General features: G+C 42.8%; 1 protein-coding gene across 23 annotated transcripts in view; it reads right to left on the reverse strand.

Moving 5' to 3' along the window:
• Positions 1–5,925: 5,925 nt before the first annotated feature.
• SCRIB (scribble planar cell polarity protein) overlaps positions 5,926–13,328 on the reverse strand; it is a 112,171-nt gene continuing 104,768 nt past the window's right edge. For all 23 annotated transcript variants that reach the window (XM_042785761.1, XM_042785775.1, XM_042785772.1 and 20 more), the window contains one exon: positions 5,926–8,303. In XM_042785761.1, coding sequence (XP_042641695.1) covers positions 8,143–8,303 — 161 coding nt within the window. In that variant the 3' untranslated portion in view covers positions 5,926–8,142. The remainder of the gene's footprint in view (positions 8,304–13,328) is intronic.

Raw genomic sequence — 13,328 nt, forward strand, 5'->3', positions numbered from 1 at the left:
ATGCCGGACTTTAACATATGTGTTCATGATGTTTTCTTCTACTTTTTTTTTTTTTTTTCCGAGTTATCCTGAAAAAACCAAGTGAAAACGTAAATTGTTTCTTTTGGTGAGCATTATCTTGCATTTATATTTTAAAAATTCTTTCTGCCAGTATGCTGTTTCATGCTTACATTGCATAGTCCTTCAAGCTCTGTTGCCTACAGAATTCACCTGCCCAAAACAGGCAGCACTAACATCACTGTGTGCCTTCTGCCACACTCTGGTGGGGAGAGAGGGGCAACGGAAGGAGCAGGAGTGGAAGGTAGTGTTGCAATATGGTTCAAAATTTAGCTTCATTGTTACTGTTTTGTATGGAATACAGAATTCTAGTTTCTGCATGGAGTGACGATGTTGGAGTCAAAATCTGTTTGAGTGGACAGTGAGTTTGAAGTCATTATATCTGTATATGGTAAGAAGTCCCATCAAGCTTGCATGAAGCAGAAAGGTCGCAACAGTATTACTAATACAGAGAAGGAGAGACCTCTGGGATGGACAAAAAAAAAAAAAAAACAAAACCAAAAACCAAACCAACTTTGACAGCCTACCTTCCAAGCAGCTCTGATAAGGAAGACTTTTTGTGTGCCTTAATAGAAGAGGTGAGGGGAAAGAACTATCATTTATCTAAGAGTAATTTTGTGATTACTGGTTTCTTATATGTATGAAATTTGAGATAAGACTACATATTCATGTATGAAACATCTAGAGGCTATTTTAGAGGCGCTGTCCTATAGCAATATGTTATTACAGTCTGGTGTTTTGATAGTGCTATCACACTAATTATATGAACTAGGTACTAATTATATGATCACTTACCTATAGAGTGGTTTCAGTTGAAAGTGAAATAGGTTGATTTAAACTAGTGCTTTAATTATACCCTTATTATAACCTTGCTTGCTTTTGGTACAAGGTGCAAAATTAGTCTGTGCTTTGGTTACCATGCGGCTTAAAAAGGAAAGTAGAGGAAAACTCAAAGAAGGTGAATGAACTTGGGGTGGGGTCAGGTGTTGTCTGACTGCAGAAAATAAGGAATTGGCAGAGGGGGGACATTTACTTGTGCTTACAGAAAGGGCTGCATCTTTGTGATGCCAGGTCTCCATTAGTCAGAAGGCTGTTTGGGGCCTGTTACAGAATTTGGTATGGGACACTTCTGGTTTAGACATGTAGTTCATTTATTTCTTATCAAGACAGTATCTTCTTTTTGTCCACATGCAGTCAGCCATTGTTTATTATCCATTTGGACAAGCTGCAGCTTTTCTGTAGTGCCAAGACAGAATTTACCAGAACACACTGTATTCAATTAGCATGTACCTGGAAGCCAGTAAAAGTGGCTTTGCCTAGGGCCCTGAGATGAGTAAGCTGAACTATGCTGGTGGAGTGGCAGTGCTGGTTATAGCATAGTGGAGGTCCTGCAATGCTCTATCTTCAGGATCTTTCACTACATCTACAGTGTGTGTCACTAATGTCATCTGTAAACACAGCATCAAATAAAAACACGAGTAGCAGCAGCAGAAGTGGTACTGAGTTAAAACTACAGATTCATCTAGTCCAGCATGTTGTCTGCAGAAGCAGCTGGTGGCAGGTGGGCAAGACTGAAAACCAGCATTTCCCATCCTCCAGTTATCCTAAGTGTTTCCAAGGTGCAGATTTCGCAGTGCTGACTACACATGGGCAAATTTGTTGTGATTTGCAGCTTCCATGTTAGCATCTTATATCTGTTAGTAGACAATCTTTGAAGAGAATCCTATAGGTATTCAAGACACCTCCCTACCACTATATATGGAGGGAAACACAGGGAAGGGGCATGAGAATTCCATCCCTCACTTTGTTTACCAGTACCAGCCAGGACTTAGTGCTGAACCCAAGAACACTTGCATTTAGTAGGAACTGAGGGACAGGCTTTTGGGTAAGAGATTGGGCGCAAAGTATCTCACAAATTAAAAAAAAAAAAAAAACGTGCAGCCTTAGTCCATGCTTAGCACTAAGATTCCTTCCCATCTGTTGAAGTTATCCCTTGAGAATTCTTTCCCCCCCTCCTGTTCTCTAGCGGTAAGGATTCAGGATTTGTCGCTATCCCTAATTTTAAGTGGCTTTAAAGTTCCAAATTACTTGTTTTCATCTCTACTCATGTATTCGTCTTTGAAAATTAGATTTTAGAGCTAGGTCCTTGATGGCTAAGATTTCATTACTATGCCTTGCATAGTTGTAGGGTTGTATTTTGGGGCTTTTCTTCCCAATGAAGATGGCTTTCTTCCATTTCTGGGGAAAATTAGTTAGAATATATGGTCTATGCAAATACCATAAATTACTCTTGCTAGGACTACCCTTTGTAGAAGACCACTGTCATCCTTACTGCTCTTGAGCTATGGTCTTTGATTCATTACCAGCTTTCTACAGAATGTCTCTATAACATGTTATTCAGTTGGATAATAGTGTAGATTTCATCAGATCAGTCCAGAGTAGTAATGCTCTACTTTGTTTAGACAGGTTTAGGACAGTAGTTCTTCCCCATACTATCTGATCTTGATCTTACTGGGCTTAGTTGCATAGATTTTTCCGCAATTAATATCTCTCTCAAAAAAAAAAAAAAAAAAGAGTCCCTTTTAAACTTGGATTAGTTGTTGGTCTCAGTAACTTTCTATTAGGCTTTCTGTCTCTAATGTGTTATAAATGCTGTACTACCCGTAGGATCATTTGTTAAAGGGAAACTGAATTCTGTGGGCTTGAGGGCCCATTCCGGTAGGACCAGCTTGTCTGTGGTGCTCTGGGCTTGTGTCCAGACAGCAGCAAGGCTGAAAGTGTATCCTCAGTGTGCACACAGAGACACAGACAACCACCAGCACAGAAACACAGATAGGAGTACCTTTTCAGGCACCACATACTCACAAGCAGCAGCCACATAGGCAAGAACAATACAAATGGCTTGTTCGCACAAGACGAGCCCTTTTTATCCCCCCACTTTCCATTTTCCCATTCTTGTTTGATCTACCTTGAGCCTTCCCTTTCTCCACCTTTGGCCCTTCCCCTAGACAGTCCATGATAAGTTTTACATGAACCAACAATGTTCCTCAAGTGTCATCATCATCATCATCTCCTCCTCCTCTTCTTTTTTCTTCTTCTGTGTATCTGGGTGTTTATTACTTATCCTACATCTTGTCCTGGTCTTTCATGCTGAAACATGCCCTTAACCAGATAGTGTCACAAAACAGGTAGCATCCCAGTCTATATACCTGTGCCACATTAACAAGTTGCTTTTTAAAATTTTTTATGTGCATTACTGTGGTTTTTATTTAGCTTGCTGTAGTTCTTTCCTGTTGCTGTATTCCGTCTTTCAATATAATATGCTCCTAACAAGACACGGTGGTCAGCTATGTGGTAATCTCCAGTAAAACTACGGTGCACAAAAATGAGTGTTATGTAGAACAGGTTTTACTTCATGTCTTGCAAGTTTGCACCTAGTGTTATGTCCCAGTATGACATTAACTTCCCCTCCACACTCTCAGTAGCACATCTTTGATTCACTGTTGCTATACAATGCATTTAGCTGCAAGATTCTTGCAAACCTTCTACCTAACCAGTTGCACAGCCTTGAAGATCTTTGCATTGTCCCTATAAAATGAAACTGCTTTTTTTTTGTTCCTATTTACAGTAAAATCTCCAACTCAAATAAATTTCCTAAGTTAAGTTAATGAAAATGTAAGAGTATCCTTCCAGCACACCTAAAAACCAAGAGAAGCTATAAAGTTCTGAAATTATTTGTTGGTTGTCTTCTCAGTCTTTACTCCAGTAGCAACAGATTACCAGAAGTGAAAATGTGCGAGGTCTGTGCATACTTTGAGTAGCTATCATAAATCAGACACTCTTGTATGAGCACCTTTTCTGGACCTTCATCTCATAGAGCATTTGGAATTAGGGCCTACTCCCTTGCTTCTCATCAGCAGGTTTGTCCTACAAGAAGCAAAGCAGCTGGACAGATTTTTCTAGTTCTGAAACTCTTCTAAATATGCTTGCCATTAAGACTTCTGGGCTACCTTCCATCACAGCAGTCCTCAATGTCTTCCTGTTCTCCTAGCTGGAAATGGGGACTCTAACATGGACCTTTGGGAAAATCTGAATTGTAGATAAATGGGTGTGAATTTCCTGCCCCACCCCTCACCCCCCCAGTGTATATGCAATGGATGGGTATGTTATAGGAGGCTTTCAGGTTGGCATTTTTAGGAGATGTGTATGTTACTATGTGCTCTTCTCTGAGAAAAAGTATGCTAATGACCTGCTTCAATTCTTACAAGGACTCTGATGATGTTTATGAGAATGTGTTTACTTTTGTCTAAAGTGATAACTTGCATACGTCCTAATCATGGCTCAGCTGTGTTAGGTAATATATAAGCACAAGGTAGTAAACCTGGCGCAAGAAAACTACAGTCCAAGTGCAGAGAAAAAAAAATCTATTAAAATGATTTTTTAAATTCTATTTTATAGGAGAGAGCCTGTGAAATATATTGTTTGAGTCTAAGTCTACACTTTAGACTCTTGAACCCTCCAAGCTGAACTAAGATAAGACTGTTCCAGTGGTACCATGTCACATGTCATGGTCCCTTTTCCATCTGTACCTGCAAGTCAACAATTGTGAAGGATGGAGAATGAGGCCAAGGTCTAGCATAACACAGTCTCTAGAAAAAGGAATTCTGCCCTCTTCCCACTGAGGCTGCTTTTCTTTCTCTGTGCTGGCATATCTCAGTGGCCATCCATTGATCCAGACTAAGGGAAACTTGTTTGGGCTCCATGAAATGTGGTAGTTTTTTACCATTTAAACCGTATTTTTAAAACCTTTAATCATGTAAACAAAATTGTGTTGTTTTTTTTTTGTTTGTTTGTTTTTTCTTTTTTTTTAAGCAGAGCCAAAGCAAGCCAGCCAAGAGGCTTAAGATGTTGCTGATACCACTGTGTTTCATATTACATCAGCTGCCAACGGGTTTCAGGCTGTGCACTGCTTCCAGGCTACTACAATAACAGCCACCTACTGACTCATGTGTGTGGGTGTTCCTTCAAACACACATACACACAGACACACACGCACTCCCCCCCACAGCCCTGGCAGCTGGTCAGATGGAGCCAAAGCCTTAGGACTGGTGCTCCACAAACGCACCCGCAGCGCTCGGCAGTGGTGGAAGGGACCAGTCCTCACTGCCACAGACAGCAGCATCACATCGAGCAGCCTTTACTGACAGAGGCCCAGGCACAAAGCTTGTGGGCACCACAGCACATATGTGCATTTTGTGCCTGATCAGCCCCTCACGTGGATTGAATTAGAATCGGTCTGAAGTTAACATTGGCACTTATCTTAAAAAGTGTAACACTGAACAGCATATTAAAGCTTTTCTTCTCATTCCTGAATTTACCTCCCTCTCTTGTATGCCATTAAGTAGGATATTGATTTTTAAATAGGTGTCAGTGATGAATGTGGTAACTAAACCGCTGTCTCCTACATATACCATCTCACCTGTTTGTCCCCATTTCCTCTCCCCATCAGTACAGCTTCTCTGGAGCAGAAACCTCCACTCCCCTTCCTCCCCTCCAGGAGTGAATTCACTACTTCCAAAATAAGGAGTTCCTTTCAAGCTACATAAAGATGGAGTTAACAGTTACTGGTTTGGGTTCTCTTCTTCGCCTTTCAGCATAGATGCCAGTTTTCTACCAAACTGACATGACTAACATGTGCTCATCTTTATGTTCCTGCAGTTGGCATTGATTTAGGTGATCATTAATTTCTCCACACAAAAGCAGGAAAATCAGTAGTATGTTTGCTAGATTATAGGGTGACTAAGAACCAAAGTGTTGATATAGAAATTGCAGACTTCACACAGGGCAACCCACATTAACTAAAGTTTCTAAAATGTAAAGTAAACTTTATTATCCTTGAACCACAAAATAGATTTCTTTGGTTGTACAAATTTCACTAGTTACAGTCTTGATGCGCTCATTTTCCCTCAGAGTCTCTCAGGAGAGAATGGGAGAGAACCCAGAGCCTGGCACCAGGTACCGCAAAGGGAAAGAAAAAAAGAATCACAAGTTAGTCACCAAAACCAATCCAGGATTGTTTCCAAAATTGCTGTTGTTAAAAAGCAAATGCTAAAATTAGATTTAAAAAGGAAAAGCTCAAATTGCTGATGATGTAAGCAGCCATAGCTGCAGTTTGAGATTATCAGAGTTCCCCCTTCAAAGCTCTGTAAAATGAAAACATACGAAGTCAGTTAAAACGATCCACTGGATTTTGGCATGAAGGGAGATTCTCAACTAAAAGAAACTGCATCCAGTTCTTTCATTCAGCAAATATACAAGCAGAAGTGCCTGTTGCTCCAAGCCACTTCAAGTCACTGAAAGGCTTAAGGTCCAACTCTGGTCTTAATGCTGGAGGGGTTCAGCAGAGAGCACCAATGTATCAGGGTAGGCAGATCAGATTGCTGCCAAGCTCAGACGCCTTTCTCCCTACTAGAGGCATCCAAAAAAAAAAAAAAAAAAAAAAAAGAAAAGAAAAAGGGATGTCTTATTTCAGTACAGTAGTGGGCAGCAGAGACTGGTTTGAGCTATAAGCAGCATCTGCCTCCTCCACATCTGCAGAGCTCACTTGATACAGAATCTGTTCACAGCTCTTGTTCCACTCATGGAAACCAGGAATCACACCCCTGCTCCTTTTTAATTTTCATTTTTTACCTCTTGCATGGGCAAGCATGTATTTTTCCTGTTCTACATGGAGAGGGGCCTGAAGCCAACAAGTTGGCAAAGTGTAGTAGAATTGTGTAGTTATTGCAAGGCATAGGCCAGACCCATCCTACTTCATTGTGCTCTCTGCCTGGCAGGCGCTCCTTGAGAGCCCCACACTGGGCACCCCCATAACATCACATTTCATTTCACAGCCAGCAGGCAACCTAGTGGGCTCACCCACTAGTATCCTCCTACCTGTAAGACCCCATTACTCCTAACCTGACCCCAGCAACGCCACTTCCTACCCTTCCCCATTTCCTGAATCCTAACCCACTATCTTTTCTGCTGTTTACACCTCCTATTTCTGCCACCGTATCCTAAATCCCCAACTATTCTGCTCTCTATTGCTGTCACACATGCACACTGCTATACTCTTGCTACAGCCATTCAGCTCCTTTCTCATTTCTGCCCCAGTTCACCAATTTGGTCATGGTGCTGACAGAAGACAGATACCTGGCCTCCTCTGACACTCAGTACAGCGTGCTTGTAGAGTGGTTCACACTGCCTGCACGTAATACACAAAGTTACGTGTACATGTAGGTAGGTCTTCCAGAATAGCACAAAATACTGGCAGGAGCGATTTCCTACATGTGATAGATTGCTGTGCTCACAGAGGCAAGTGGCACAGAGCTGGCACAGGCTCCTGCTTATTCAGTCATCATGAGCACACAAGTGTCAGTGTCAGAGGGAGGCACTTCACCGAAATTGTTTTGGTGGTTTTTTTTTTTTTGTTGGTGTTTTTGTTTGTTTGTTTGGGTTTTGTTTTGTTTTGTTTTTTTTGCCTCCAAGCTATCCATTTCCACGTACTCCCAAAAGAAAGCAAGGTGACACGGTGCAGGAGGTGGAAGGAGATGCTTTTTGGCAAAAGACTGGAAATTAAATAGGAGCAAAGGCAGGCTGGACCTTCCTTCTACTTCATACTGGAGTAGAAGCTCCCATATTAACCCCTAAAAAAATCCAAGTTGAGGAAATAACAGCTGGAGCCCAAAACACTCTCCCACTCATATATGCTCCCTGTCCTACCCTTCCCCCACACACAATATATACAGGCTAACAAGCTGCAGCTGCCCACTGTCCTACCCACACCTCCTCTCAATTTGCCATCAATAAGTCTGGTGTTGTCCAGCTGTGTTTAGGACATGCCCCAGTGCATTATTGGGTGAGAAAAGAGGGCGGTTCACAGCCTTAAAGGAAGTTAGTTGACCACAATGCTCCCTGTGGTGCTCAGTTCCCATCCAGAGTCCAGGAGGCAGCAGTGTGGGCAGTCCAGTGCTGTCCCTGGAGCACAGGAAGCTCAGAAGCCCCCGTGCTGGGCTATTCCCTTGCCCAGGTGCATCAGGTCTTCTACGTAGGGACAGCAGCCTCCAGACTGCGCCGGCTGTGTCGGAGTTTGCGTTTGCTGCTGTACAGGGCCATTTCTTCAAGTGCTGATGAAGTAGGTGTTGATGAATCACGTGTTACTAGCATTTCCTCTTCCTCTGTCTGCCCATCCTGCTCATGGGGAACTGTGTAGACAAGACAAGTTAAGGTTTTAAGAGAAAGTGCCAGGTTAACTATATAGCTGATACAGTTAATGTAGACATAACAGTATACCCAGGTGCTGAATTTGAGATGGCACTGAAGTCTTAGTGATTCACAGTAATCTTGTGCCCAGAACTTTCATGTGATCTGTAGCTCATGTACTCACTACTGTGGATTCCGTGAAGGAAGTCACACGTGTGAGAAGACACCTGCCCCTAACACCCATGATTCACTGAAAATTACTGGAAGTGTCAAGCCTTAGGAAAAATCAAGTATACTGAAAGGACTTAGGTGTGTGTTAGTGCTCCAGGCATTTCACTAGTTTCAGTAGAGTAGCATGCACTAAAGAGCAGTGTGACTGCCAGTATGGTATGCCATAGCTGATGGTAAGGTGAGCATTTTGACCTTGCATAATGTTGAAGTTACAGGACTAAGTCCTTTCTGTAAATTTAGACTGTGACTTGGGTCCCTCACTGAAGGAAATGACAAGGAAAGATAATCTGGCAGGGCAGACTCCCACTTAACTTGGTCTTGGGCCTTTTAGGATGTGTTCTGCATCTAAAAGTACGCTGTTGTTACAGTGGCTCCTCACCCTCCCGATAGGAGCTGGTAGAGCTTATCTAATGTGCTTTGACATACACCTGGAACATCTGCCCATTGTGGTAATTTGGCTTGAGCAACTACTATGAGATACTTGTGTAAAGAGGAAAAAGTTTCACAAAACCGCAGATTTTTCACTTTAAGTGCAAACTGGCTCCTGAGAACCCTCTCTAAAGTCTTTGAATGTAGCAGATAAATACAAAATCTCAAATACAGAAATCTATGAAGATATATCAGATCAAAGGTGCACAGGCTGCTGAGCTGTACCCAGAGGCCTGCCCTCTGCTCTAAAGCCAGACCAAGATACAATATCCCCCTTGTTAGAGTACCCAAATATGAGTAGTTGTTGTAATTCACGACCCTTCCTGAACTACTAAGTGTAGCATTAACCTGTTGTGTTAAAAGGCCTCAGAACCAAATGAATGTTGGCGACAAATCTGACATCTTGAAAGGATACTGGGATTGGTAAGCTGACTGACTTCCAAACAAGGCAAACAGATATAAAAGAAAGGCATGGGAACATGCAGATAAAATCCAGATGGTTGGGTAGGGGTAGGAAATCAGTGTGTCTTAGAGGGAAGTCATTCCTTTTAGACCCTCTTAGACTAGAATTTGACAAAGGAGCCATCAAACATGCAAGTTAAGTGATCTCAACACAGCACAGTGAACTCTTAAAAAAACCTTTTGATAGTTCCTCAGCAAAAGCTCTTAATAAAAACAAGCTGCCATGGGATAAGAAGGCATGTCCTTTGGTGAGTAAGTAAGTAGTTAAAATATAGAAAATATCTGGCTCAAGACATTCCTAGGTAGTAGGTTATGACAGAAAATTGAGAATATGCACCCATGCAAGCTCATTTTCTCGGTTTCTTATAGTCTTTCCTCAGGAACTCACTTCAAGCCAAACAGGATACCGGTGTATTCTGAACCAGTACAAGCCTCCCTTACATGTTTCCTATCCTATGAAAGGAATCAGAAAATACTGGAAGAGAGCACAGGCATTGCAACTAGTATTAATCCAGAGATTCTAGTTTTGTGAAATTTTGGCGTTCTGGTGCGACAGAACCTGTAAAATGGAAGTCTGGACAACAAAAGGGTGGATGGAAGTGTTTCGAGTAGAGATGTGGCTAAAAAGGCTGGAAGGGAATATGAGCTGCTGAGCTGAGGCCTGGACAAAACTAATAATACAGTAGTGATTAGTCCAGTGTAGGATAAAAATATACCTTTCCTGTATATGTTGCTATAGACATTAGACATCCCAAGCGGACAAAGACCGTGAGGACAAAAGAATTTTCTTAAATACCATAAACAGGTATCCAGTAGTAAGTGCAATACTACGTTATCAAGGCTGTATGTCTGAAACCTGAGAGTTTTAAGATTGGAAAGCAAAAGATTCTGTCTCTAAGTGATCTGGAAGAGTTATGTCATAAAGCAAATAAAGCACTGTTCCACTCTAAAAATGCTATTATGTAGTTTAATAACTTCAGGGCCGCATGAAAACCTTGGAATAAATTATTTTAATACATTTAAAAGATGACGACCATGAAGTCAGACCTAAGAGTGGAGAGAAATATTTCTTAGAGTGCACCTGCAGTCGACAAGAAGAAAATGGTGTGCTTTAAAAGATGTTCAGAAGAGATACATGCTAATGCTTTCCTGCAGCCAACAGTAAGATATCCTTGGAGTTGCTGTCACAATGCTTTTCTAACATAAAGTTTAGGAATTGCTTATGAATTTATCATATGATCAAAAAGTCATAATTCCATGATCAAGGATAATTCTGATTAAAATCCCAGTGTGTGTAGAGGTGTACAGAGAAAAGGTGTCACTAAATGTAGCAATGAGATCTCTTTAAAGCTGTATTAAATACACACAGAAGTGAAAGGCCTGATTAGATATGTCAAATTGGTGCCTGAAATGCTGGGAATTACAAATGATGCTAGGATGGTGGGTGGGAGGAGAATGCACACATGTAGTGTTGTTTTGAACTAGTTCAGCATATACTCCCTTTGATATTTGGTAACTGGTTTCCATTCCTTTTCCTTTTACGGTAAAGAAAAACGCAAGTAAAAATCACTTGAATTCTCAAGTATTTTCCCAGAGAAATATTTTATTCCAAATATTTTCTCCTCATATTCTGAGAAGGTTATCTGAAAAGAGACAAAAGTAGGCCTAGCAGAAGGCTGGAACTGATGCAGAAAAGGAGAAATTTTTTTAAATTCCTCATACAGACGTTATAACTTGCCAAAAGCTATGTAAAAATAAAAATAAAGATCTGTATGTTGGCTGGAATGCTACACTGCCTGAAAGAATGAGATGAGGTCAGGGGGGGTGTCCTGGGATGAGTGAGTGGTGGAGTTTTTTGGTGGCAGGGGAGGGGGCTATCGGGGCGGCCCCCTGTGAGAAGCTTCTCGAAGCTCCCCCAGCTCCACGTCAGCTCCACTTCTGTTTGGGAAATTGAGCCAATCGGCTGCGCCTCTGCGATAACGTATTTAAGAAGGGACGTGGTGATGGGCAGTCGGACTTGTGAGGAGGAGTTGCTGCAGCTGCGTGAACACCAAGGTCAGTGGAAGAACAGAGGAAGAAAGGAGGGGGGAGGTGTGCCGGAGCAGAGACCCCCCTGTATCCTGTGGTGAGATGGCAGGGCTCCCCCCCCCCGCCACCAATGGAGATCTACGGTGGAGCAGACATTGATTTGTGGCCTGTTGCTCCTGCTCGGTTGATCAAGGTTCTGTGCCCGAAGAAGGCTGGGGTCTCATGGGAAAAGGCAGCCCCACTGCTGCAACTCAGCGCTGGGGGGATTGCAGCATGCGGGGGTGTCCACACCGGAGCAGCTCGGGAAGGGCTGCAGCCGTGGGAGGGAATCCAGTCGGAGAAAGTTAGTGACCCATGACGGAGCAGTGTGGGGAACGCTGCGGCCCGTGGGAGGAATTCAAGTCGGAGAAAGTTTGTGGAGGACTGTCTCCTGTGAGAGGGGGACCACGATGGAGCAGGGGGTAACAAGTTTTGGACACTCCCCTCACCGAACATGAAGGAAGTGGCAGCACTGCCTGCACCCCCCATTCCCTGCCCCTGCGCCACTGGGGGAGGAGGTAGAGATATCGGGAGCAGAGCTGAGCCCGGGAAGAAGGGAGGGGTGGGGGGAAGGTGTTCTCAAGATGTGGCAATGCTTCTCACTGTCCTACTCTGTTATGTGTTGTTAGTGTCTGTAATAAATGTATGTTCTTTTTTTCTTCCCCTAACGAGTCTGCCTTTCGCTCGTGATCATAAAAGGGGGATTTTCCCCCATCCCAGTCCTATCTCGCACCCCAAGCCTGGCTCTCTGTCCCTTCTCCTTGCCGGAGGGGAAGGGAGAGAGAGCTGCTGCATTGTGGTTGGCTGCCAATCAGGCCTAAATCACAATAGGGGGAAATCTAAAAAAACTGAACAGCTTTGTTCATTACCGAAAGAGCTTAGTTGCATCTTCACCTGCTATCCTTCCAAACTGATTTTGGAAACCTGCATTTTTTTGGTGCCTCACACACATCACAGCCTCATACTGAGGTGACTTAAGGATTACTCAAGGACTAAGGCCTGGGTTAAAAAACTCTTCATAGAGCACCACACTCTTCTCTTTATGGCTTTTACTTTATTTGAGGGCCTAACAGACCAATGACAGGCAACAGTGAAGTCTGAAGCCGCTAAGCAACTGCTAATTATTTCCCAACCCTTCAGTAACCTCCTACTTATGTATACTGACTGAATGGACTACCTCAAGAGAATAACTCAGGGTTGAGAGGTTTACTCTGAGGGAAGAATAACAGATGTTGTTCTCAGGAAATTAAGTTTTTTCTTGAGTCTCCGCAGCAGAAACTCCTTCTGGAAATGGTCCATACATGGATCAGCTGTCTGGAGTGCAGCCTTTACTCAGAGAGATGTGCAAAGATAAAATTGAGAGAGAAACTGTTCCTCATGTAAAATAAAGGGAAAAAAAAATAGCTGCAGAACAGGTAGAAGAAAACCAGCATCAAATGTTGAAGGAAACAGAAGTACTACTGAGGAGCAGGCAGGCCCTGCTGAGCTCCACACTATTACTACAGCCACCTAGAGTGAAGTGGGAGATAGTCAGAGCCTATCTATTGTAGTTAGGGACAGAAAGACATACTATAGCTAGGACAGTCTGAAGAGCTACAGCAGTCGAAGGTTTAATTACTGTTTATTTAGGTGACCATGCACCCAGATCCACAAGCACAGACTTGGAGAGTCATCTGGGTACTCAGGCACCCAAATGCTCTCAAGTCTTAAACCAGGATGAATTTATCTGCAGCTGGCTGTTGCAGGCAGCAAGACTCTTTACTCTAGCAAAAGGAGCACAATACAGACCCTGGACAATGGATGTTATTCACTTTCAGCAGGTGACAGAGGCCAAAACT

Source organism: Tyto alba, unplaced genomic scaffold, assembly GCF_018691265.1.
Source record: "Tyto alba isolate M040663 unplaced genomic scaffold, T.alba_DEE_v4.0 Super-Scaffold_9, whole genome shotgun sequence".
Classification (NCBI taxonomy): domain Eukaryota; kingdom Metazoa; phylum Chordata; class Aves; order Strigiformes; family Tytonidae; genus Tyto; species Tyto alba.